The sequence below is a fragment of the Macaca nemestrina genome, chromosome 3 (assembly GCF_043159975.1).
Source record: "Macaca nemestrina isolate mMacNem1 chromosome 3, mMacNem.hap1, whole genome shotgun sequence".
NCBI classification, from domain to species: Eukaryota; Metazoa; Chordata; class Mammalia; order Primates; family Cercopithecidae; genus Macaca; species Macaca nemestrina.
In genome coordinates this window covers 61639417-61666353 of record NC_092127.1, presented here as the reverse complement: position 1 = coordinate 61666353, position 26937 = coordinate 61639417, and the positions used below count along the sequence as shown (strand labels likewise).

The window sequence follows — 26937 nt, the reverse complement described above, 5'->3', positions numbered from 1 at the left end:
TATGTATTAATTACTTTCTGAACAATATTATTTCTCACATTTTTCTGAAAAAAGTGTTCAGTTTGGGAAAAAACAGCCTAATCTCTTTCTTTAATGATCAAAATTAAATTTTAATATGGCTTATGAACTGGATTTGCTTATTTTTAATTACTGTTAATCAGTCTCAATTATAATATGCCTAGTAGGTGATATAAAAGATGAATTTTTTCCTTTTTGTCTTCTTTCCCATAATAGACTCTTTGAATTCAGAAAGATGATTGGAAATCGAGAAAGATGCCAGAATCTGGTTTCAAGCGATTATCCAGTACACATTGATAAGGTATTCAAATGAGAGAAAAACAGAAAAACAGAAAAAAAGAATAGATTACATATTGGAGTATAACAACAATAAATACTAAAATATGAGTGCAGTATGGATTTTTCATTTCATATTTAAAGAATACTATTTGTGGGCCGGGCGCAGTGGCTCACGCCTGTAATCCCAGCACTTGGGAGGCGGAGGCAGGTGGATCACCTGAGGTTGGGAGTTCCAGACCAGCCTGACCAACGTGGAGAAACCCCGTCTCTACTTTAAAAAAATACAAATTAGCCGGGCATGGTGGCGCATGCCTATAATCCCAGCTACTCAGGAGGCTGAGGCAGGAGAATCACTTGAACCCGGGAGGTGGAGGTTGCAGTGAGCCAACATCATGCCATCGCACTCCAGCCTGGACGACAAGAGTGAAACTCCGTCTCAAAAATAAACAAACAAATAATACTATCTGTGCACTAACTGAATGTTGTTAATAACTACGTTCATGTATATTTGAGAGCATATGTTTATTACTTGCCTAATGTATAAAGAAGTATTTAGGCTGGATATTTCTGGATCTCATTCTCTGTCTTTAGGCTCAGGAGGGTTAAACTACTCAACGTTACAGAAGAGTAGTGAGTATTAAAGGGGAGTAATCTAGTTGGAGAATCAGCACATAAGAAATTATTAGCAAACAACTGTTAAATAACACCAGGAAAAATATTATGGGATACAGTTAATTCCTGAGAGAATGGTAGAAAGAAAAAGCTATAAAATTAGAGAAGACAAGGATGTTTTTGAAATCTTTTTTTTAAAGGAGGCACCTGGTTTTCTGTAAAATATTTCTAGGTTTATGTAATTGCATACTTTGATGTATTGTTGGAGAAGGGATACAAATAGGCAAGCTTCACACATCCCTCACTCCCCTTCAACCAAAGTAACTGTACTTACATCTCATATGTTTTGGATATCTTTAGATTTCTCTTTTCAAAAGAGTTCGACTGCTAAGAACAAAATTTTATAGATTGAAAACCCCTCCTCTACATCATAGAAGTTCTTTCTGTATCTTCTGAATTAATAACATTTCTCTCTGTACCCTCAAATTTTGCCGAATATTTTTATCCTCTATATTTTTTCTATTAAAAAATTACAAACTTAAAAAAATTTAAAATGTGCCAAGTTAAAAAAAAAATCTCCTTTAATCTCTGCCACTTTCCACTACCTAATTCCATTTCCCTCCCAAGAGTGAATTGCTGTTAAGATTTTGGAATGCATTCTTACTGATCCACTAGCCTTAGTTTTTAAAAACTGAGACAAGGATATCCCAGCACTTTGGGAGGCTGAGGCGAGAGGATCGTGAGGTGAAGAGATCGAGACCACACTGGCCAACATGGTGAAACCCCGTCTCTACTAAAAGAAAAATACAAAAATTAGCTGGGCGTGGTGGCGCGCACTTGTAGTTCCAGCTACTCGGGAAGCTGAGGCAGGAGAATCGCTTGAACCCAGGATACGGAGGTTGCAGTGAGCCGAGATTATGCCACAGCACTCCAGCCCGGCGACAGAGCGAGACTCCATCTCAAAGAAAAAAAAAAAAAGCAATGGAGATAAAATTCACCCTTTTACAATATACAATTGAATGGTTTTTAAATTATATTACCAAGATGTGCAGCCATCAACATTGTCACTAATTCTAGAATATTTTCATTGTCCTAGAAAGAAACCCTGTATCCATTAGCTGTCACTTTCCCTTGCCTCTTCCCCCACCTGCTGGCAATCACTAGTGTACCCTCTGTCTCTATGGGTTCTCCTACTGTGGACATTTCTTATAAATGGAATCATGCAATATGTAGCTTTTTTTATCTGGCTTCTTCACTTAGCATAATGTTTTCAAGGTTCATCCATGTTGTAGCATGTGTCAGTACTTCTTTTTAGTTTTGTTTTTTTTATTACAGCATCAGAACAAGGAGAACTTAATCCTTTTGTATAGCTAAATAATAATCTATTGTATTGTATACCACAGTTTGCTTATCCATTCATAAATTAATGGACATTTGGGTTGTTTTCACTTTTTGGCTATTATAAATAGTGCTGCTATGAATACTCAAGTATGAGTTTTTGTGTGAATGTGTGTTTTTAGTTCTCTTGTGTATACTGAAGAGTTTAATTATTGGGTCATATGATGATAACTCTAAGTTTTTGACGAACTATCAAACTGTTTTCCAAAGTGACTATACTATTTTATATTCCCACCAGCAGTGAATAAACATTCTGATTTTGGCCGGGCGCGGTGGCTCAAGCCTGTAATCCCAGCACTCTGGGAGGCCAAGGCGGGCGGATCACGAGGTCAGGAGATCGAGACCATCCTGGCTAACACGGTGAAACCCCGTTCTCTACTAAAAAAAATACAAAAAACTAGCCGGGCGAGGTGGCGGGCGCCTGTAGTCCCAGCTATTCGGGAGGCTGAGGCAGGAGAATGGCGTAAACCCGGGAGGCGGAGCTTGCAGTGAGCTGAGATCCGGCCACTGCACTCCAGCCCGGGCGACAGAGCGAGACTCCGTCTCAAAAAAAAAAAAAAAAAAAAAAAAAAACATTCTGATTTTGCCATATGCACCAACTTTGTACTTGTCCAAGTCATCATAGTGGGTATAAAAGTATTTCCTTGTGGTTTTGACCACGCCCTAATGGCTGTGAGGCTGAACATCTTTTCAAGTGTGAATTGGCCATTTGTATACCTTCTTTGGAGAACTGTCTTTTCAAACCTTTGCTCCTTTTTACATTGAGTTCTCCATCTTTTTATTGTTGGGTTGTATCTTGCTTAATTTTAAAATCTATGTTATGTATAATATGTGTAATTCTGAAATTGTCTTTTCTTACCAAGTTGCCAGCTATCAGAACACTAATTTGTTGCACTATTTTTCCCTTTAACATTAGTTTGTTCTGCTTCCTTTATTAATAATTAATAATGGGCTGGGCGCGGTGGCTCCATCTCAGCACTTCTGGAGGCTGAGGTGGTGGATCATTTGAGGTCAGGAGTTCAAGACCAGGCTGGCCAACATGGTGAAACCCCGTCGCTACTAAAAATACAAAACTTAGCTGGGCATGGTGGTGCATGCCTCTAATCCCAGCAACTTGGGAGGCGGAGGCAGCAGAATTGCTTGAGCCTAGGAGGCAGAGGTTGCAGTGAACTGAGATCATGCCTCTGTACTCAAGTCTGGGCAATAGAGTGAGACCCTGTCTAAAAAAAAAAAAAAATTAATAATGTATTAGTTTGTGCTGCTGCTTTATCAAATAACTTATTCTCGTAAAATACATAAAAGGGTTGAGTGCAATGGCTTATGCCTGTAATCCCAGCACTTGGGGAGGCCAAGGAGCGTGGATCACTTGAGGTCAGAAGTTCGAGACCAGTCTGGCCAACATGGCAAAACCCCATCTCTACTAAAAATACAAAAAAATTAGCCAGGCATGCTGGTACATGCCTGTAGTCCCAGCTACTCAGGAGGCTGAAGCAGGAGAATTACTTGAATCTGGGAGGCAGAGGTTGCAGTGAGCCAAGATAGCACTCACTACACTCCAGCCTGGGTGACAGAGCAAGACTCAAAAAATAAAAATAAATAAATAAAAATGAATACATAAGAAGAACACTTTAAAACTATACCAATAGGCATAAAAAACTAAATTGGAAAGTTTTTTGGATTAAAAATTCAGTTTTATAGAGATATTATGTCTCCTTAAGCATTTTTAAAAATGTAATACAATTTCAATTAAAGTATTGAACATAGAACCTACATCCATAAAAGCATCCTAAAATTATTTTGAGAAAATGCATGAGAATAAAATCAGATCGGGAATACTCTGGAAAGGAAGAGTTGTAAACAAAGACTAGTTCAGTCATATAACAATGAGTATTAAAATGCTACTGTTATAAACACAGCATGATATGGGTGCAGAAATAAAAGGTAGGCAAATAAGACCTAATGAAGGATTGAAAATAACTGGCAGAAATATATGGATGTTTAGTACATAGTAATAGTAGTGTTTTAAGTCAGTTGCAAAAATATGTGGGTCATTTAATAGATGACATTTGTCCAGCTGATTTCAAAAAAAAATTTTTTTTTTTTTGTAAACAAAACAAAATGTTGTTTTGTTTTGAGACAAGGTCTCACTCTGTCACCCAGCTGCACTGCAGTGGTGCAGTCATGGCTCACTGCAGCCATGACCTCCTGGACTCCAGTGATCCTCCCACCTCAGCCTCCCACGTAGCTGGGACCACAGCCACATGCCACCACGTTCAGCTAATTTTTGTATTTTTTTGTAGAGACAGAGTTTTTGCCATATTGCTCAGGCTGATCTTGAATTCCTGGGCTCGAGAGATCTGCCCACCTCGGCCTCCCAGAGTACTGGGATTACAGGTGTGAGTCACTGCACCTGACCTAGAATTTGTTTTTTAAAAAACTAGCTTGTCCCGGGTGCAGTGGCTCACACTTGTAATCCTAGCACTTTGGGAGTCCGAGATGGGTGGATCATGTGAGCTCAGGAGTTTGAGACCAGCCTGGTAGTTTTTAATATGGTGAAACCCCGTCTCTACTAAAAATAAAAAAAATTAGCCGGGCATAGTGATGTGCGCCTGTAATCCCAACTACTCGAGAGGCTGAAGCAGGAGAATCGCTTGAACCCGGGGGGCGGAGGTTGCAGTGAGCCAAGATCGCGCCAGCACACTCCAGCCTGGACAACAAAGTAAGATTCTGTTTCAAAACAAAAAAAGCTAGCTTGTAATCCTAGCACTTTGGGAGGCCAAGTCGGGCAGATTGCTTGAGTCCAGGAGTTTGAGACCATCCTGGGCGACATGGCAAAACCCTGTCTTTACCAAAAAAATGTAAAAATTAGCTGGGTGTGGTGGTATGCCTGTAGTCCCAGCTACTCTGGAGGCTGAAGTGGGAGGATTGCTTGAACCCTGGGAGGTGAAGCATACAGTGAGCCAGGATGGCAGCACTGTACTCCAGCCTGGGTGACAGAGTGAGACCCCATTTCCCCAAAAATTAACTAATTAGTTAATTAATTTTTTAAAAAGTTAGATATATATATCATCCACAGATACGTTTTTATTTCTGATTTGAATGAAAATATGTGGTAATTCAATGCTACTTTAATTTTTTTACTATTGACCTGAAATTTTTAAGAAATAATTAGGCCAGACACAATGGCTCATGCCTTAATACCCAACACTTTGGGAGGCTTGAGGCTGGGCGTTCCAGACTAGCCTGAGCAACATAGTGAGATCCTGTCTCTACAAAAAGAAAATGCTTATTGGAGGGGAAAATAAGTTTAGATGTTGAATGTTAGCAAATGCTTTTTTTATATATATAGAAATTACGTTTTTTTCTTATTTACTATGTTGACATGACTCTACATCAGATTGCCTGACACTGAACCATTGTAATATATTTGATGTCAACCCTTATTTGATTATGGTAACTTATTTTTGAAATTTGTAAACAATTATTTTTATACTGTTGAATGTTGTTGAATTCTCTTAACTAGTAGTTTATTTTGAGTTATTGCATGTCAGTGTATGAATGTGATTTATTTATAGTTTATTTTCTCAACTAGATTATAGTAAAGGATATGGAAGGAAAAGAAATGTGTATACGCAGGAACCATGTCTTTAAAAACCATAGTGGTCCACAGAATCGGAGAAAATGTTTACAAACTACTCATCTGACAGGGACTTAAGAACCAGAATATAAGGAGCTCAAATAAATTAATAGGGAAAAATCATAATCTGATTTTAAAATGGGTAAAAGATCTGAATAGACATTTTACATTTTTCTTTTGTTTTTTTGAGACGGAGTCTTGCTGTGTTGCCAGGCTGGAGTGTAGTGGCTCAACGTTGGCTCACTGCAACCTCTGCCTCCTGGGTTCAAGTGATTCTCCTGCCTCAGCCTCCTGAGTAGCTGGAACCATAGGCGCACACCATCACGTCTGGCTAATTTTTTGAATTTTAGTAGAGACAGGGTTTCACCATGTTGGTAAGGCTGGTCTCGAACTCCTGACCTCAGGTGATCCGCCTGCCTTGGCCTCCCAAAGTGCTGGGATTACAGGCGTGAGCCACTGCGCCTGGCCGACATTTCACATTTTTCAAAAGAAGACATACACATGGCCAACCATGTATATGAAAAAATGCTCAGCATCATTAATCATCAGAGAAATTCAAATCAAAATTACAGTGATATATCATTTACCCTAGTTAAAATGGCTTTTATTCAAAAGACAGGCAATAATAAAAGCTGGTGAGGATGTAGAGAAAGAGGAAGAGGAAACTTCATTCACTGTTGGTGGGAATGTAAGTTAGTATGACCACTGTGGAGAACAGTATGGAACTTCCTCAAAAGCTAAAACTGGAACTACCATATGACCCAGCAATCCCCCCACTGGGTATATATGAAAAAGAGAGGAAATCACTGTATCAAAGAGATATGAGCACTTCCATGTTTATTGTAGCACTGTTCATAGTAGCCAAGATGCAGAATCAACGTTAAGTGTTCACCAGCAGATGAATGGATAAAGAAAATGTACAAATATGCAGTGAAATATTATTCAATCATAAGCAAGAATGAAATCTTGTCATTTGCAACAGCATGGATGGAACTGAAGGACATTGTGTTAAGTAAATTAAACCAGTCACAGAAGGACAAATTTCATGTGTTTTCACTCATACATGGGAGCTAAATATTTTTGAAAATTGAACTCATGGAGATGAGTAGATTGATGATTATCAGAGGTTAAGAAAAGTAGCAGGGAGGGGAAGATAGAATGGAGATGATTAACGGGTGCAAATGTACAGTTAGAATCAATAAGATCTAGTATTTGATAGCATAATAGAGTCACTATAATTTTTTTTTTTTTTTTTTTTTTTTTTTTTTTTGAGACGGAGTCTCGCTCTGCCGCCCAGGCTGGAGTGCAGTGGCCAGATCTCGGCTCACTGCAAGCTCCACATCCCGGGTTCACGCCATTCTCCTGCCTCAGCCTCCCGAGTATCTGGGACTACAGGCGCTCGCCACCTCGCCCGGCTAGTTTTTTGTATTTTTTAGTAGAGACGGGGTTTCACCGTGTCAGCCAGGATGGTCTCGATCTCCTGACCTCATGATCCGCCCGTCTCGGCCTCCCAAAGTACTGGGATTACAGGCTTGAGCCACCGCGCCCGGCCTAGAGTCACTATAATTAACAATAATTTATTGTATATTTTGAAATAAGAGTGAAATTGGAATGTTCCTAACACAAGGAAATGATAGGTGCTTCAGATGATGGATACCCCAATTGCCCTGATTTGATCATTACAACTTGTATGCTGGTATCAAAACATCACATGTACCCTATAATACACTCAATGATTATGCACATAGAATAATTAATAATAAAGTACAGTGGCACAAAAAGTTTACATGGTAGGTGCTGAAAACATGATTTTAATTGAATAGAACTTTTTATTAGAAGAACATCCATGATAGACCAAGATATCTTAGTTTTCTTGCATACATCTTGGTTTTGATTTTCTTTTAGATTGAAGAGCAATCAGATTGTAAGATCTTAGATGGACACTTTGTTTCCCCTATGGCTCACTATGTGCCTGATATCATGCCAATTGAATCTGTTATTGCAAGGTAAGAATTTTTTGTTCAAAAAGATGAATTAATATGTTATTTATGTTCATTAAAATTATAATGTCAACACTATGTTATTTGAAATTAGGAGTAACAAGGCAGGCCTAAATTGTTGAAAAGGCTGAATTAGAAGATATTTTAATTCAAGGATATTCATCGAAGCATTGTTTATAGTTGCAAAAAATAGACAATGCCTAAATGTTCAACAGTAGGTGATTAATTATCCATACTGTGGATACCATTAGTGACATGGAAATATGGTCACAATGTGTGAAAGTTTAAGAAGATAATACAAAGGATTTTTTAGTTCCATTTTTGTAAATACATAAATGTGCACACATAATCACACAGAAGTTTCCAAAGGATATATATGAATATACAAACTCTGCTTATCTCTGAGTGGAGAGATTTTTGACTTTTAAATTTTTAGTTTCAGGTCAGGCATGGTGGCTTATGCCTGTAGTCCCAGCACTTTGGGAGGCCAAGGCAGTTGGATCACTTGAGTTCAGGAGTTCTAGACCAGCCTTGCCAACATGGCGAAACCCCATCTCTACTAAAAATACAAAAAATTAGCCAGGTGTGGTGGCAGACACCTGTAATCCCAGCTACCTGGGAGGCTGAGGCAGGAGAATTGATTGAACCCAGGAGACGGAGGTTGCAATGAGCCAAGATTGTGCCACTGCACTCCAGCCTGGGCCACAGAGTGAGACTCTCTCTCAAAAAAAAAAAAAAAAATACCATGTACATGTGTTGATTTTATAACAGGAAGAAGAAGTACTTTTAAGTGAAGAAACTAAAAAACATGTGGTAACTTAGACTAGACAGACTACATAGTTCAGCTAAGTAAAGCACCTCAGGACTGGTATGTAATTAGCATGTCAGTCTGAGAATGTAAATAGATATTCTGAAATACCTGAGGTTCCTAAGTGGTTAATTATCCAATAGTTGAAAACTGGCTTTTTGGATCTTTGTTAGAGTACAGAGGTTATTCTTAGCTCAGTCTTGTTAGTGGTTTTTTTGTTTGTTTGTTTGTTTGTTTGTTTGTTGAGACAGAGTCTTCCTCTGTTTCCCAGGCTGGATGGAGTGCAGTGCTGCCCACTGTACGCTCTGCCTTTCAGGTTCAAGCAATTTTCATGTCTCAGCTGCCTGAGTAGCTGGGATTATGAGCGTGTGCCACCATACCCGGCTAATTTTTTTATTTTTAGTACAGATGGGCTTTTGCCATGTCGGCCAGGCTGTTCTCAACCTCCTGGTCTCAAGGGATCCACCTGCCTCGCCTCCCAAAGTGCTGAGATTACAGGTATGAGCCACCACGCTCAGCCACTGTTAATGGTTTGTGTTTTGTTTTGTTTTGGGGATAGAATCTCACTCTGTCTCCCAGGCTAGAGAGAGAGTCTCCAGAGTCTCGCTCTTTTGCCCAGGCTAGATGGAGAGCAGTGGTGCTCACTGCAGCCTCCGCCTCCTGGGTTCAAGTGATTCTCCTGCCTCAGTCTCCGGAGTAGCTGGGATTATAGGCACCTGCCACTACACCCGGCTAATTTTTGTATTTTTAGTAGAGACAGAGTTTCAACATGTTGGGCAGGCTGGTCTCGAACTCCTGACCTCAAATGATCTGCCCACCTCAGCCTCCCAAGTGCTGGGATTACAGGAGTGAGCCACTGTGCGTGGCTTGATAATGAGTTTTTTAAGTAGTTTTTAATTCTAAATCAGTGTTGAACCTAGATCTTTACACAGTTCTCTATTTTATGTTATAACTAATTTTATTTAAAAAGAACAAAATACTGTACTTTTTTCCCCTACATTGTTGATTAAAATAAACTATTTGCTGTTTCTGGTTAGTAGGTGTTTTCTCCTTTTAAGATTTTGTCTGCAATAGCAATGATAAAATAGTGATACATGTATGGGCGTTTGAAAAATTCTTCAGTCAAGAAGAGACTGTTCTGTAATGGAAACCTACTTAACCTTTTAACCAACCCTGTAAATGAACCTGTAAAGTGTAAACTAACTGAAGAGCAGTTTGATATATTTTTTTCCTGTTGATAGCCTCTGAATGAAAGGCAAGCAATGTCATGTAGTGGAAAGAGCTAGAACTTTGGAATTAAACAGATCTGGGATCGAACCCTGAGTCTACTTCTTATGGACCTAATGTCAATTACTTAATCTCTGAACCAGGCTTTATAAAGTAGGACTAATAACACTTAATCTCATAGGGTTGTTGAAAGTAATAAATAAGGAATGAGGCCAAGCACGGTGGCTCACACCTGTAATCCCAGCACTTTGGGAGGCCAAGGCGGGCGGATCACCTGACATCAGGAGTTTGAGACCAGCCTGGCCAACATAGTGAAACTCCGTGTCTACTAAAAATACAAAAAAATTTAGCCAGGCATGGTGGCAGATATCTGTAATCCCAGCTACTCGGGTTGCTGAGGCAGGAGAATCACTTGAACCTGGGAGGCCGAGGTTGCAGTAAGCTGAGATCACGCCATTGGACTCCAGGCTAGGTGACAAGAGTGAAACACCAAAAAAAAAAAAAAAAAAAAAAGGAATGAAAATAGTGTGCAGGGAATATAAAAAACATAAACGTGTAGCTAGTTTATTTATTTATTTATTTGTTTGACAGAGTCTTGCTTTGTCAGTCAGGCTAGGATGCAGTGGTGCTATCTTGGCTCACTGCACCCTCAACCTCCCTGGCTCAAGTGATCCTCTCACCTCAGCCTCCTGAGTAGCTGGGACTGTAGACTGATGTCACTAGACCTGGCTAAGTTTTTTTTTAGTTTTTTTGTAGAGATAGGGGTCTCACTACATTGTCCAGGCTGATCTCAAATTCCTGGGCTCAAGTGATCCTCCTGCCTTTGCTCCCCAGAGTGCTGAGATTACAGACTTGAGCCACTGCACCCAGCCTTAACTGTTTTAGATATGCTTTGTCTTATTAATGCTTTATTAAAAGCATTAAGTCAACCTGGGCAACATAGAAAGACACTGTCTCTACAAAAAAAAATAGAAAATAAATTTTCTGGCCATGATGGTATGTGCCTCTAGTCTTACCTACTCAGGAGGCTAAGGCTGAAGATTGCCTGATCGAGGTTAGAGTGAGCTATAATTGTACCACTGCACTCCAGTGTGGGTGACAGAGCATGACCTTGTGTCAAAAAAAAAAAAAATTTTTTTTAAAGCATAAGTGAATGTGTAGCTCTTTAGCCTGTAGGCCAAAGGATATAGAAGGAAAAGAAACATTCAGTTTTTGCATATCATCACTTCAATCCCTGGAACTATGTGTCCCTTTCTCATAGATTCTCCACCTTATCTGGACACTTACACAAGCTATAAAGCATAAAGAAAGGAGGAAAATTATGTGATTTTACTCAGACTCAGAAGTACTCCTCAACATCTGTTGGAAATGGAGGAAGGGTTCTTTCCAGTTAGTGACAGGAATGGGGAAACAAGTTGACTTCCTGTCTCTGCAGTGTCATATTTTTACAACATAATTAATATTTTTTTCAACAATTTCTAGTCAGATTTAAAGCATAACTTATTTTGATGAAAGACTATAAATTCCCAGGTGATGCACATTGACATGTACTTTTCGTTTCTTTCCCCCTGTCATTCTTGTGCAGCAATTTATCTCATTGCATTAAAACATTAGAAAATGCAAATAAGAAAAAAGAAAAAAAAATCATTGGTAATTCCACCAATGAGTGATAACCACTATTTTATGTATATTCTAATCTTTCTCCTATGTGTTCACATACAACTGTACTTACTCTTTTTTTGACCTAATTAATCAATGAATACGCAGTTGGTTATCATCAATGGCTGTTTGGTATTCCATACTGTGGCTCTACCATAATTTACTAATTCCTTATGGTGCACATTTAAGTTGCATTGTTTTTCACTATTGTAAACATCACAATGAACATCCTTATGTACATCTCCTTACCTGCTTCTCTGATTATTTTTGTGCCGTAAGTTGCTAAACATGGAATTTCTGTATTTATAAGATTTGTGCAGATTTTAAACTTTTGATTATATTGTCAAATAAGTAGGAAAAGCTTAAGGCTATGCCACATATAGATTAATCCACAGGGGGAAACCTATTTGTCCTATTATCATTTAGTCCATTACTCATGATTCTGTCTCTTTTTCACACTTTCTGTTTTTATTGAGGTAGAGAAAAATATATCAGGTAAATGAAATAAGGAAACTGCAAGCATTCTTTTCTCTTAAAAGAACAGTTTAAAGACTGCTAAAGATCTGTGGTGACAGGATTTATAGATCACAAATTATAGATTTCCCTATGTAATGTAAAATAGCTCATGAAATTGTGATGTATCTTCTGGACAGCCTATATTAGAAATGTACTTATGTCAAAATTCCAAATGAACTATAATATTTTAAAACATAGCATTCAGGCCAGATGTGGTGGCTCTGGGAGGCCTATAATCCCAGCGCTTTGGGAGGCCGAGGCGGGCAGATCACCTTGAGGTCAGGAGTTCGAGACCAGTTTGGCCAACATGGTGAAATCCTGTCTCTACAAAAATTAGCCGGGCATGATGGCGGGTGCCTGTAATCCAAACTACTCGGGAGGCTGAGACAGGAGAATTGCTTGAACCAGGAAGACGAAGGTTGCAGTGAGCTGAGATCATGCCATTGCACTCCAGCCTGGGTGACAGAGCGAAAATTCTGTCTCAAAACAAAACAAAAAGAAAACGTCCATTTGAGCAACCTTAAATAATTTTATGGTAACATGGCATAATTTAGTATTCAAATATTACCCAAGATTGAATTGTAATAAAACTTCAGGAAAATTTAATATTTATCTTCTGGTAAAATATTAATATTCCTTTGAGGATAGTTTATATGTCTTCTATACGATTTTCATTTCTCAGCATCAGAGGTAAAAAATATTTTTCACATAATTGGGTTTAGGTTCCTCAAATATTTAGGGATAAAACACTCATTTTATATATTTATTTATTTATTTAAATTTTTTGAGATGGAGTCTCACTCTGTTGCCTAGGCTGGAGTGCAGTGGCGCGATCTTGGCTCACTGCAACCTCTGCCTCCCAGGTTCAAGGGATTCTCATGCCTCAGCCTCCCTAGTAGCTAGGATTATAGGCACATGCCACTACGTCCGCCTGCCTGGCTAATTTTTGTATTTTTAGTAGAGATGGGGTTTCACCATGTCGTCCAGGCTGGTGTCAAACTCCTAACCTCAAGTGATTCACCTGCCTCAGCCTCCCAAAATGCTGGGATTACAGGCTTGAGCCACTTGGCCCAGCCAGGCACTCATTTTAAATTGTACATACTTGCCAATAAACTGCTCTAGGCTTTCATGATATTTTATTCCATTTATAGAAATATGTGTGTATGTATATGTATATATCTGTGTGTGTATGTGTAACAAAACCAGCTATCCTTTCAGCATTACTTCAGGTGTTACTTTTATGCCATATTCCAAATTGAACCAAAGAAGTAAGATACTACTTAAAATAACGAAATGTAGATAATTCCTGTTCTGATTTCATGCTTACTACTGATCTAGTTTTTATTTTTAAAAGAATAGTGGTTTATTAGAGAGTAGAAAGAGCAATATTTCTAAATTAATAGACTCATGTGATTTTAAATATATATACATTAAACTTTAAAATTAAAAATTAGGCCGGGTGCGGTGGCTCACGCCTGTAATCCCAGCACTTTGGAAGGCCAAGGTGGGTGGATCATGAGGTCAGGAGATCGAGACCATCCTGGCTAACACCGTGAAACCCCATCTCTACTTAAAAAAATACAAAAAATTAGCCGGGTGTGGTGGCAGGCGCCTGTAGTCCCAGCTACTTGGGAGGCTGAGGCAGGAGAATGGCATGAACCCGGGAGACGGAGCTTGCAGTGAGCCGAGATCGCGCCACTGCACTCCAACCTGGGCGACAGAGTGAGACTCGGTCTCAAAAAAATAAAAAATAAATAAATAAAAAATAAAATTAAAAATTAAATTTTATAACATTTTAAATACATATCAATGAAATAAAGATAAGCAGGAAAAATAATACTTTAATTTTCACTGCTACTTTATTTTGATAGTTTTAACAGCAGTAAATCTAAATATATTTATGTATGATTTTAAATATAAGTATGTAACTAAATTAGCAAATTCAATGTTATAAGCAGGAAAAATAAGACTTTAATATTATGCTCTGTTTTTTTCTAATGATTACAACAATAGTTTTTGCCAATGTTTTAAAAATCATTCTTACTGTCTTTAAATGGCATAAATGGCATTCAGTAGTTCTCTACTCATTCTAAAAAGGAAAAAAAAAGTTGCATAAAAATTTTCCTTGGCTATAAAAAATTCTGTGTAGGTACTGGTAATTCCCTGTGTCTAACATAAGGAAGACTTATGTCTCAGCCATGACTCAGCCACTCAGCTCCCTGTCCTTGGGTAATTTATTTAACTGTGTGGTACTTAACGTCTTCTCACTTCTGAATTAGGGCTTGCTGGAAAAATACAGGCAGGAATAAAGAAATTAAAGTTGAAAGGAGTGTGGACTAGTAGAGGAAAAGGAGTAGACAGCTACATATTTATTTATATGTGCTGGAAAACCAGTATTTAGCAAAAATCTTTTATAAAACTAATGTGATATGACCTGAGCAGAGTCAAAATTTAACTGTTCAAATAAATAGTATTCACTCACCTTTTCACTTTTATTGGGGGAGCCAGCCCCCAATATTTCAACGTACGTTCTATTTTCCCTGAGTGTTGGCCAATCTGAGAAATAAAGAGAAAGAGTACAAAGAGAGAAATTTTACAGCTGGGCCTCCAGGGATGTCATCACATATTGGTAGGACTGTGATGGCGACTGCAAGCCACAAAACCAGCAAGTTTTTATTAGGGATTTTAAAAGGGGAGGGGGTGTATGAACAGGGAGTAAGTCACAATGATCACATGCTTCAAAGGGCAATAAAGATCACAGGCGAAGGCAAAATTAGAATTACTGATGAGGGTCTATGTCCTGCTGTGCATGCATTGTCTTGATAAACATCTTAACAGGAAACAGGATTCAAGAGCAGACAACCAGTCTGACTAGAATTTACCAGGCTGGAATTTCCCAATGCTAGTAAGCCTGAGAGTACTGCAGGAGACCAGGGCATATTTCAGTCCTTATCTCAATCGCATAAGACAGATACTCCCAGAGTGGCTGTCTATAGACCTACCCCTAGGAATGCATTCCTTCCCCAGGGTTATTCCTTGCTGGGAAAAGAATTCAGCGATATTTCTCCTACTCGCTTTCTGCAAGAAGAAAAATATGGCTCTATTCTGCCCGACCCTGCAGGCAGTCAGACCTTATGGGTATCTTCCTTTGTTCCCTGAAAATCGCTGTTATTCTGTTCTTTTTCAGGGTGCACTGATTTCATATTGTTCAAACACACATGTTTTACAATCCATTTGTACAATAGTGGTCCTGAGGTGATGTACTTTCTCAGCTTACGAAGCTAATGTGATTAAGAGATTAAAGACAGGCATAAGAAATTAGAAGAGTATTGATTGGAGAAGTGATAAATGTCCATGAAATCTTCACAATTTATGTTCAGAGATTGCAGTAAAGACAGGCGTGAGAAATTATAAAAGTATTAATTGGCCAGGCACGGTGGCTCAAGCCTGTAATCCCAGCACTTTGGGCGGCCGAGACAGGCGGATCACGAGATCAGGAGATTGAGACCATCCTGGCTAACACAGTGAAACCCCGTCTCTACTAAAAAATACAAAAACTAGCCAGGCAAGGTGGCGGGTGCCTGTAGTCCCAGCTACTCAGGAGGCTGAGGCAGGAGAATGGCGTAAACCCGGGAGGCGGAGCTTGCAGTGAGCTGAGATCCGGCCACTGCACTCCAGCCTGGGCAACAGAGCAAGACTCTGCCTCAAAAAAAAAAAAAAAAGTATCAGTTTTGGGAACTGATAAATGTCCCTGAAATCTTCACAATTTATGTTCTTCTGCCTCGGCTCTAGCCAGTCCCTCTGTTTAGGGTCCCTGACTTCCCACAACACACTTTCTAATTGATTTGTGTCTAATACAGATGTACATACACAATCTTTTTTTTGAGATGGAGTCTTGCTCTGTCGCCCAGGCTGGAGTGCAGTGGGCGGATCTCAGCTCACTGCAAGCTCCGCCGCCCGGGGTTTATGCCATTCTCCTGCCTCAGCCTCCTGAGTAGCTGGGAATACAGGCGCCTGCCACCTCGCCCGGTTAGTTTTTTGTATTTTTTGGTAGAGATAGGGTTTCACCGTGTTCGCCAGGATGGTCTTGATCTCCTGACCTCGTGATCTGCCCATCTCGGCCCTTCCCAAAGTGCTGGGATTACAGGCTTGAGCCACTGCGCCCGGCCACATACACAATCTTACTGTACTCTCTGGAGATCAGGAAATATGATGAAAGAGTGTTGAAGACTTACATTTCAAAAGACTAGGCAGTCAAAAGGATATTCTTATTTTAAAAAGGAAAAAGTAACAACAGAAGACTAGGCAGAATTAGTACAAGGAGTTCTTTGAGGGCGGGGTAGAAGGAATACTCATTTCATATGACTAAAATTAGAGTTTCCTTTAATCTCAACCCTCTTCAGTCTGCCTTCCTTCTAGACTCAAAAAGCTAGGTATTTGCCTTTTGGAATTTGTGGTTTGAAACTTGTAGAGTACTGCTTTCAGCCTTGTCAAAGGCAACAAGTGATTAAGAAAAGCAGTATACGACCTAGCAGCAGTAGGCAAATGTATGATTAAAGATATGTAACCATAGCAGCTGTTGGCTCAGAGAAAAACTTAGTCATTTCTTATTAGCTCTCATCTCCCTCCCTCCTTACTTTCTGTTCCACTTTCCCTGCTTCTTTATTCTTCCTTCTTCTCCTTGTCTTTCTCTTTCTTCTCCTCCTCCTCCTCCTCCACCTTCTTCCTCTCCTCCTCCTCCTCCTCCTCCACCTTCTTCCTCTTCTCCTCCTCCTTGGTTTTTTTTTTTTTTTGGTTTATTTTTTGTTGTTTGGGTTTTGTTTTTTTTTTGACCACCTTGCTCTATTGCTCAGGCTGGAGTGCAGTAGTGCAATCATAGCTCACTGCAGTCTTGAACTCCCAAGCTCCGGCGACCCTCCAACCTCAGCCTCCTGAGTAGCTGGGACTACAGGCATACACCACCAGAACCAACTAATATTTTTATTATTTGTAGAGAACAAGGTCTCTCTATGTTGCCTAGGCTGGTCTTGAATTCCTGGGCTCAAGGGATCCTCCCGCCTCAACCTCCCACAGTGCTGGGATTATAGGCCTGAGCCACCATCCCCAGCTTCACTTCTTTATCTCACTTCCTCTTCTCTCTCTCTCTCTTTCTTTGACTTGGTCTAATTTGTCTTATCCTTCGTAAATTTTTCAAGACTTTTTTTTTTTTTTTTTGAGATGGAGTATCGCTTTGTTGCCCAGGCTGGAGTGCAGTGGTGCAATCTCGGCTCACTGCAAGCTCTGCCTTCTGGGTTCACGCCATTCTCCTGCCTCAGCCTCCTGAGTAACTGGGACTACAGGCGCCTGCCACCACACCCAGCTAATTTTTTGTATTTTTAATAGAGACGAAGTTTCACCGTGTTAGCCAGGATGGTCTCGATCTCTCCTGACCTTGTGATCCACCTGCCTTGGCCTCCCAAAGTGCTAGGATTACGGGTGTGAGCCTCTGCTCCCGCCTGACTTTTTTTTTTTTTAAGAGACTGGATCTCACTGTTGGCCAAGCTGGTCTCAAACTCCTGGACTCAAGTGATTCTACCCATCAGCCTTCCAAGTAGCTGGGACTATAGGTGGGCACCATTGCATCCAGCTCTAATTCTTCAGGTCTTTCTGGTTTTTCTCCACTTCCCTCTCTCTGCAAATGCCATTATTAAATGTAGCCCCCCCAAAAAGGCAAAGAACTAAACAAGTTAAAAGCAAAACAGTTTATTCTAGTAATCTATAAACATTACATTTTAAATTATATGAATTGTCTAAGTCTGTAGTTTGTCTTTAACTCTGCCACTATGGTGCTTTACATACTTAGGAACTTTAAAAATCTTTTGGATGATTATTGGGATGAAATACTGGGTTTTAGTGTCTAGAATCCAAAGCAAAGCAGTTATGCAGCTATGGAAGTGATACACTTGTTCACTGATTTCTTGATTACTCAAGGTAGAAGGAGTTTGTTATTATATGCAGACTCTCATTTAAATATATAAAACATATATATATATTTTTAAAACATGAGCCTGGCCAACATGGTGAAATCCCATCTCTACTAAAAATACAAAAATTAGCTGGGCATGGTGGCACACGCCTGTAATCCCAGCTACTCAGGGGGCTGAGACAGGAGAATCACTTGAACCTGGGAGATGGAGGTTACAGTGAGCCAAGATCGCACCACTGCACTCCAGCCTGGGTGACAGCGTGAGACTGCATCTCAAAAATAGAATTAAAAAATAAATAAGAAAGTAGCCTTCTGGTGGCTTAGTTCCTACCATGGCTTAGAATGAAAGAGGTTCCTAGGTGAAGGTGAGTTGCTGATGTGGGAAAAAACAGGATTTTTTTACTCTATTTAAAAACAAAACAGTGACAACATATTAGCTAAAGCCCTCATTTAGATTGTTTTAAAATTACAAAATAATACATGGTCATTATAGAAATGAGTGCAAATAATACAGATTCTGGAGGAATCTCTAGGAAAGCTACCTATCAGGTACTATGCTCATGACCTGGGTGATGGGATTATTATTCCTTTGAAGGCTGCCTGTTTATATCTTTTGCCTGTTTTTTAATGGGGTTATTTGGTTTTTGTTAAATTGTTTAAGTTTACTATAGATTCTGGATATTAGACCTTTATTGAATGCAAGTTTGTGAATATTTTTCTTGCTTTCTGTAGGTTGCCTCAGCCTGTTGCTACTTTTTTTTTTTTTTTTTTTTTTTTTTGCTGTGCAGAAGCTCTTTAGTTTAATTAGGTCCCACTTGTCTCTTTTCTTTATGTTGCAATTGCTTCTGGGGACTTATACATTCTTTGCCAAGTGTATTAGTTTGTTTTCACACTGCTGATAAAGACATACCCGATACTGGGCAAACAAAAGAAAGAGGTTTAATGGACTTAACAGTCCACGTGGCTGAGAAAGCCCCACAGTCATGGCCGAAGGTGAAAGGCATGTCTCACATGGCGACAGACAAGAGAAGACAGCTGTGCAGGGAAACTCCCCTTTTAAAAACCATCAGATCTCATGAGACTTATTCACTATCACAAGAACAGCATCAGCCTTCCAAGTAGGCTACCCCCATGATTCAACTACCTCCCACCAGGTCCCTCGCAAAACACATGGGAATTAAAGATGAGATTTGGGTGGGGACACAGCCAAACCATATCACCAAGGCTGAACCCAGAATTTCTTAGGTTTTTCTTCTGGGGTTTTTATTGTTTTAGGTATTACATTAAAGCCTTTAATCTATCTTGAGTTAATTTTTGTTTATGGTGAAAGGAATGGGTCCAATTTCAATCTTCTGCATATGGTCAGCCAGCTATCCTGACACCATTTATTGAATAGGGAGTCCTTTCTCTTTTGTCTATTATTGCTGACTTTGCCGAAGATCAGGTGGTTGTAGGTGTGTGGCTTTATTTCTGCATTCTCTATGCTGTTCCATTGGTCTATGTGTCTGTTTTTATACCAACATACCAGTACCATGCTGTTTCGGTTACTATAGCCTTGTAGTATAGTTTGAAGCTGGGTAATGTGATGCTTCCAGCTTTGCTTTCTTCGCTTAAGATTGTTTGGTGGCCGGGCGCGGTGGCTCACGCCTGTAATCCCAGCACTTTGGGAGGCCGAGATGGGCGGATCACGAGGTCAGGAGATCGAGACCATCCTGGCTCACCCGGTGAAACCCCGTCTCTACTAAAAAATACAAAAAAACTAGCCGGGCGAGGTGGCGGGCGCCTGTAGTCCCAGCTACTCCGGAGGCTGAGGCAGGAGAATGGCGTGAACCCGGGAGGCGGAGCTTGCAGTGAGTTGAGATCCGGCCACTGCACTCCAGCCTGGGTGACAGAGCGAGACTCCGTCTCAAAAAAAAAAAAAAAAAAAAAAAAAAAAGATTGCTTTGGTGATTCATGCTCTTTTTCGGTTCCGTATATGAATTTTAGAATAATTTTTCTAATTCTGTCAAAAATGGTTTTGGTAGTTTTATAGGAATAGCATTGAATCTGTGAATTGCTTTGGACAGTATAGCCATTTTAACTATTGATTCTTCCTATCCACAAGTATGGAATGTTTTTCCATTTGTTTATGTCATCTCTGATTTCTTTCAGTAGTGTTTTGTAATTCTCATTGTAGAGATCTTTTACCTCCTTGGTAAGCTGTATTCCTAGGTTTCTGTGTGTGTTGTTGTGTGGCTATTATAAATGAGATTGTGTTCTTGATTTGGCTCTCAGCTTGGATGTTATTGGTGTATAGAAATGTTACTGAGCGGGCCAGGCGCAGTGGCTCAAGCCTGTAATCCCAGCACTTTGGGAGGCTGAGATGGGCAGATCACGAGGTAAGGAGATACTGGCTAACATGGTGAAACCCTGTCTCTACTAAAACAATACAAAAAAAAAACTAGCCGGGCGAGGTGGCAGGCACCTGTAGTCCCAGCTACTTGGGAGACTGAGGCAGGGGAATGGTGTGAACCCGGGAGGCGCAGCTTGTAGTGAGCTGAGATCCGGCCACTGCACTCCAGCCTGGGCAACAGAGCGAGACTCTGTCTCAAAAAAAAAAAAAAAAAAAAAAGAAAAGAAAAAAGAAATGTTACTGAGCTTTATACATTAATCTTCTATCTCTATCTTGAAACTTTACTGAAGTTATTTATTAGTTCTGAGAGCCTTCTAGCAGAGTCTATGGGGTTTTTAAGGTATAACATTATATTGACTGCAAAGAGAGATAATTGACTTCCTCTGTTTCTATTTGGATGCCTTTTATTTTTTTCTGTTGCCTGATTGTTCTGGTTAGGATTTCCAGTACTGTGTTGAATAGTGGTAGTGAGAATGGGAATCCTTGTTTTGTTTCAGTTCTCAAGGGGAATGCTTCTAGCTTTTGCCTATTCAGTATGGTGTTGGCTGTGGGTTTGTCATAGATGGCTCTTATTTTGAGGTATCTTCCTTTGATCCCTAATTTATTGAAAGGTTTTTTTTTTTTTTTTTTTGAGACAGAGTCTCGCTCTGCCGCCCAGGCTGGAGTGCAGTGGCATGATCTTGGCTCACTGCAAGCTCCGCCTCCCGGGTTCACGCCATTCTCCTGCCTCAGCCTCCCGAGTAGCTGGGACTACAGGCGCCCGCCACCTCGCCCGGCTAGTTTTTTTGTATTTTTTAGTAGAGATGGGGTTTCACTGTGTCAGCCAGGATGGTCTCGATCTCCTGACCTCGTGATCCGCCCGTCTTGGCCTCCCAAAGTGCTGGGATTACAGGCTTGAGCCACCGCGCCCGGCCTTATTGAAAGTTTTTAACATGAAGTGATGTTGAATTTTGTCAAAAGCCTTTTCTGTATCTATTGAGATGATCATGTGGTTTTTTTAAGTCTGTTTATGTGGTGAATAACCTTTATTAATATGCATATATTGAACCAATCTTGCACCCCAGGAATAAAAGCCCACTTGATTGTAGTGGATAACTTTTTGATGTGCTAGTGTTGTCCTTATAGCTTCTGATACTTTTTTCCTTGAGGTTCTGTAGATAGTAAATTTCTGAGTTATTCATATGTAAAAATGACTTTATTATCCCTCATACTTAGTTAACCCCTTGCCTACTCATGTAATTCTTGGTTCAGAATAACTTCCTTCAGAATTTAGAAGGCTTTGGTGTGTTTTTTTCTGTCTTCCAGCATTATTGATGAAATACTTGATACCAACTTGATTCTTCTACTTTTGTAGGTAACCAGTTGTTTCTCTCTAGAAACTTTTGTGGTCTTTTCTGTATCCTTAGTGGTTAGATATTGTTGTTGTTTTTTTTTGTTTTGTTTTTTTTTTTTAATTCTTTGTGCCTGCCACTCAGAAGACCCTTTCAGTTTGGAAAAAAACAGATAAATTTTCTTTTTTTTTTTTTTTTTTGAGACGGAGTCTTGCTGTGTCACCCAGGCTGGAGTGCAATGGCCAGATCTCGGCTCACTGCAAGCTCCGCCTCCCGGGTTCACGCCATTCTCCTGCCTCAGCCTCCCGAGTAGCTGGGACTACAGGCACCTGCCACCTCGCCCAGCTAGTTTTTTTTTGTATTTTTTATTAGAGACGGGGTTTCACCGTGTTAGCCAGGATGGTCTCGATCTCCTGACCTCGTGATCCACCCGTCTCGGCCTCCCAAAGTGCTGGGATTACAGGCTTGAGCCACCGCGCCCGGCCAGATAAATTTTCATCTATTATTTTTGCCACTTTTTTTTCTCCTGTCTTGTCTCCATTCTTTTCTGAGATTCCTGTTAGAAACATGCTGGAGCCAGGCATGGTGGCTCACGCCTGTAATCCTGGCACTTCGGGAGACCTATGCAGGTGGATCACCTGAGGTCAGGAGTTCGAGACCAGCCTGGCCAACATGTCGAAACCTCATTTCTACTAAAAATGCAAAAATTAGCTGGGCATGGTGGTGAGCACCTGTAATCTCAGCTACTCTGCAGGCTGAGGCAGGAGAATCACTTGAACCCGGAGACGGAGGTTGTGGTGAGCTAAGATTGTGATACTGCACTCCAGCCTAGGCGACAGAGCAAGGCTCCATCTCTCTTTTTTTTTTTTTTCCTTTGAGATGGAGTCTTGCTCTGTCACCCAGGTTGGAGTGGAGTGGCCCTGCAATCTTGGCTGACTGCAACCTCGGCCTCCCAGAGTCAAGTGATTCTCCTGCCTTGGTCTCCCAAGTAGCTGGGATTACAGGCACTTGCCACCATGTCTAGCTAATTTTGTGTTTTTAATAGAGACGGGGTTGTGCCATATCCAAAAGCTTTCATATCCAAAAGCTCAACAGAATCTAACTATAGTCTGTCCCAATTCCATATTACCAAAAGAGCAAATCTCATTGCCCTAACTTGGCTTATGCTTGGCCCAGTCAGCTGTGGCAGAGGAGTCACATGGTCTATACCCATTCATCATGGGACACTGGGGAAGACTTTTAAAAGATAGTTGAATTTGAGCACTGATTGCTGAAATTAATTAGGTGGGTAGCTAGTTAATACTACAATAAAAAATTCCTATTAAAGCTATTATCCAATAATGAAGTCACTACATGCATTGCTATGGAACAAAAGAAAAGTACAAATAATAGCAGAGATGTCCAGCTTTCTACTGAAAAAATTCGTAAATGTTTTCATTTCCCCAAAATCTTTAAAATATCAGGAAACAGGACAATGCTCAGAATGCAAAATGAAGCAAAGCTGTTGGTTAACAGTGGCAATTCTCATTATGGAACTGAAAATTAAGAGTTCCCATGAGCACAAAACATAAATAATTCTTAAATCATCCTAACTTTATTTGTCTTTGTTCTATTCTGCAATTTATTGACAGTGGATAAGTGGTGATATTACCCATTCTGTCCAAGCAGAGTTTTCAGCTCAGAATTGAGGTTTTATGTTGCTTGAGAATCCAATCACCTCAGGTCAAACCTTCAGGTGACAGTACAGTCTTTTCCTATGATAGTAATTCTAAAATATAAACTGCTAAGAAAATTAAAATGAGAAATGAGTTTGGGAAGATGAAAATGTTTTGAAGATAGATGGTAGTGATGGTTGCACAACATTACTGTACTTAATGCCACTGAATCATACACTTAAAAATGGTTAAAACGGACAAGTGTGGGGACTCATGTCTGTAATCACAGTTATTCGGGAGGCCATGGCAGGAGGATCACTTCAACCCAGGAGTTCAAGATCATCTGGGGCAACATAAGAAGACTCTGTCTCTTCAAAACATAAAAGAAATTAGCCATTCAAGACCAACCTGACTAACATGGAGAAGCTGCATCTCTACTTAAAATACAAAATTAGCTGGGTGTGGTGGTGCGCGCCTGTAATCCCAGCTACTTGGGAGGCTGAGGCAGGAGAATCGCCTGAACCTGGGAGGCGGAAGTTGCAGTGAGCCTAGATCACGCTATTGCACTCCAGCCTGGGCAACAAGAGCAAAACTCCGTCTCTCAAAAAAAAAAAAAAAGAAAGAAAGAAAGAAAGAAATTAGTCAGGCGTGATAGCACATGCCTGTAGTCCCAGCTGCTTGGGATGCTGAGGTGGGAGGATTGCTTGAGCCCAGGAGGTCTGGGCTGCAGTGAGCCATAATTGTGTCACTGCACTCCACCTTGGGCTAAAAAGTGAGACCTTGTCTCTAAAAAAAAAAATAATAATGGTTAAAATTGTAAATTTTATGATATGTATATTCTACCACAGTTAAAAAAAAAAAAAAAGAAGTCATACAGGTTAAAAGAAAAAACATAAAACATTAAATGAGGACCAAAATACTACAATTAAGGAAAAAACAAAGGCCAGGTGCAATGGCTCATGCCTGTAATCCCAGCACTTTGGGAGGCTAAGGCAGGAGGATCGCTTGAGTCTAGGAGTTTGAGACCAGCCTAGGCAACATAGCGAGACCCCATGTCTACAAAAAATAAAAAATTAGCTGGGCTTGGTAGCAGATACCTGTAATCCCAGCTACTTGGGAGGCTGAAGTGGGAGGATCACTTGAGCCCAGAAAGTTGAGGCTTCAGTGAGCTGTGATCATGCTGCGGCACTCCATCCTAGGTAACAGCAATACCCTGTCTCAAAAAAAAAAAAAAAAAAGACAAATAGAGAAAACTATCTGCGCATTTGTGTTTTTTGTTTTCTAGCATGGATTGACTTGACTTGTAAGTATCAACATTTTAATGAGTCAGATTCTATCATATACTAAAAGTTTTTTAAAAAGACAACATAAACTATTTTATTGATTCATCAACAGCTTGTACAGCCAAGCATTTCTTTTGCAAAGAGGAAAAGTCAGAGCTATATCTAAAGAGTTATTTCTTTTGGCCAGGCACGGTGTCTCACACCTGTAATTCCAGAACTTTGGGAGGCTGAGGCGGGTGGATCACAAGGTCAGAAGTTTCAGACCAGTCTGGCCAACATGGTGAAACACCATCTCTGCTAAAAATACAAAAATTAACCAGGCACAGTGGCGTGGACCTGTAGTCCTAGCTAGTCAGGAGGCTGAGGCAGGAGAAGCACTTGAAGTCGGGAGGCAGAGGTTGCAGTGAGCCGAGATCGTGCCATCGCACTCCAGCATGGGTGACAGAGCGAGACTCTGTTCCTTTTTTTTCTTTTTTTTTTTTTTTTTTTGAGACGGAGTCTCGCTGTGTCGCCCAGGCTGGAGTGCGGTGGTACGATCTTGGCTCACTACAACCTCTGCCCCCTGGGTTCTAGCGCTTCTCCTGCCTCAGCCTCCCGAGTAGCTGGGATTACAGGCATTCGCCACCATACCTGGCTAATTTTATTTGTATTTTTAGTAGAGACAGGGTTCTTCCATGTTGGTCAGGCTGGTCTTGAACTCCCAACCTCAGGTGATCCACCTTCCTCAGCCTCCCAAAGTGCTGGGATTATAGGCGTGAGCCACTACGCTCGGCTAATAGTTACTTCTTTTAAGACTTACTCATATACGGTGGCGTCTCTACAAGATAAGAAAATTTCTTTATGTATTTATAAAATTGTGATATTGAACAAGGTAAAGAATAGTGACAATAAATTCTGTGTTTATGTTGTATTTAATATTTTAATATCCTAACAGAAGGCAGATTTACAATATCTTTGTAGCGTTTGGACAACTTAATTTAGTTAATTACAATTTGAATGTTAAAATTTCGACAGATCTTTTCTCTCAAATAATTTGTGTAAAATTTTTAAGAATTGAAAGTTTTTATTGAAAGCCCTTTAAAGAGAATTTTATTGATAAGTCTTTGCTTTTAAAAATAGGTTCCAATTTATTGTGCCTAAAGAATGGAACAGTAAATATAGGCCTGTATGCATTCATCTTGCTGGAACAGGAGATCATGTAAGACTTTATTATAATGCCTTAATCTCCAGATAATTTGTTAACATATTCTCCTTAACAGATGTGGCTACTGTATTCTTTTGAGTATGTGTTCTTTTCTTTCCTTAGCATTACTGGAGGCGACGAACACTAATGGCCCGTCCTATGATTAAAGAAGCCCGAATGGCTTCTTTATTGTTAGAAAACCCTTATTATATCCTTTTGTGATATCTAAGAAATATTTTGCCTTGTTTATTTATTAATATAGTTAGTCATCAGAAGAAATGATAGTATCCAAGTTTTCTAAACCAGTTAAATTTAGTCATCAGTTCAGAAAATAAGAAGCAATAATCAAAAGGAGAGAAAGACTATTTCATGCCTCTTAAAAATTAACATAAGGATTGTACTTCTATTGTGCAGTAAAGAAATTGTACTTCTATTTCTTGGGAGACTTATGCTAGATTTTTAATATTAGTAAGTCAAATGTTTACTATTAAGGAAACACTCATGTTTTAAATGCATTTACAGTATCAGTTGAGGTTTAGACAGTTCTTAACTTAATTTTCAAGATGACGTCAGACTATTCACAGAAGAAGAAATGAAACTGATGCACAGATATAAAGAAATGTCCAACGTTGCTGGTAATAAATGTAGAGTTAAAACAATAATGATCAACTATTTAAAAAAAAACACAGTACTGGTGAGGCTGCTTTGAAATGGGCACTCTTGTTATTAATGACGGAAAATTAGTTCAACCATTTGGGAAAACATTTTTTACCATGTGTATCAGGAGCTTTGAAACATCATATCCCTTGACAAAATGATTTTGATTCTGGGAAATTTATTCTAAGGATAAAAACTAAGAAATAATTAAATAACAAAAACATGTTTGTATAGCTTTAGTTTAGACAGTAAACCATTAGAAATAGCTCAATGTCTAAAATAGAAATAGTTATGTAAACTGTGGTTCATAATATTGG

General features: G+C 39.8%; 1 protein-coding gene across 12 annotated transcripts in view; it reads left to right on the top strand.

Annotated features, from left to right (window-relative positions):
• LOC105486100 (abhydrolase domain containing 18) overlaps positions 1-26937 on the top strand; it is an 88511-nt gene that overhangs the window by 18559 nt on the left and 43015 nt on the right. For 7 of the 12 annotated variants that reach the window (XM_071093061.1, XM_071093059.1, XM_071093058.1 and 4 more), the window contains 5 exons: positions 235-319; positions 7850-7950; positions 21817-21861; positions 25900-25978; positions 26087-26173. In XM_071093061.1, coding sequence (XP_070949162.1) covers positions 235-319; positions 7850-7950; positions 21817-21861; positions 25900-25978; positions 26087-26173 — 397 coding nt within the window. The remainder of the gene's footprint in view (positions 1-234; positions 320-7849; positions 7951-21816; positions 21862-25899; positions 25979-26086; positions 26174-26937) is intronic. The other 5 variants (XM_071093065.1, XM_071093060.1, XM_071093066.1 and 2 more) reach the window with 2 other exon arrangements.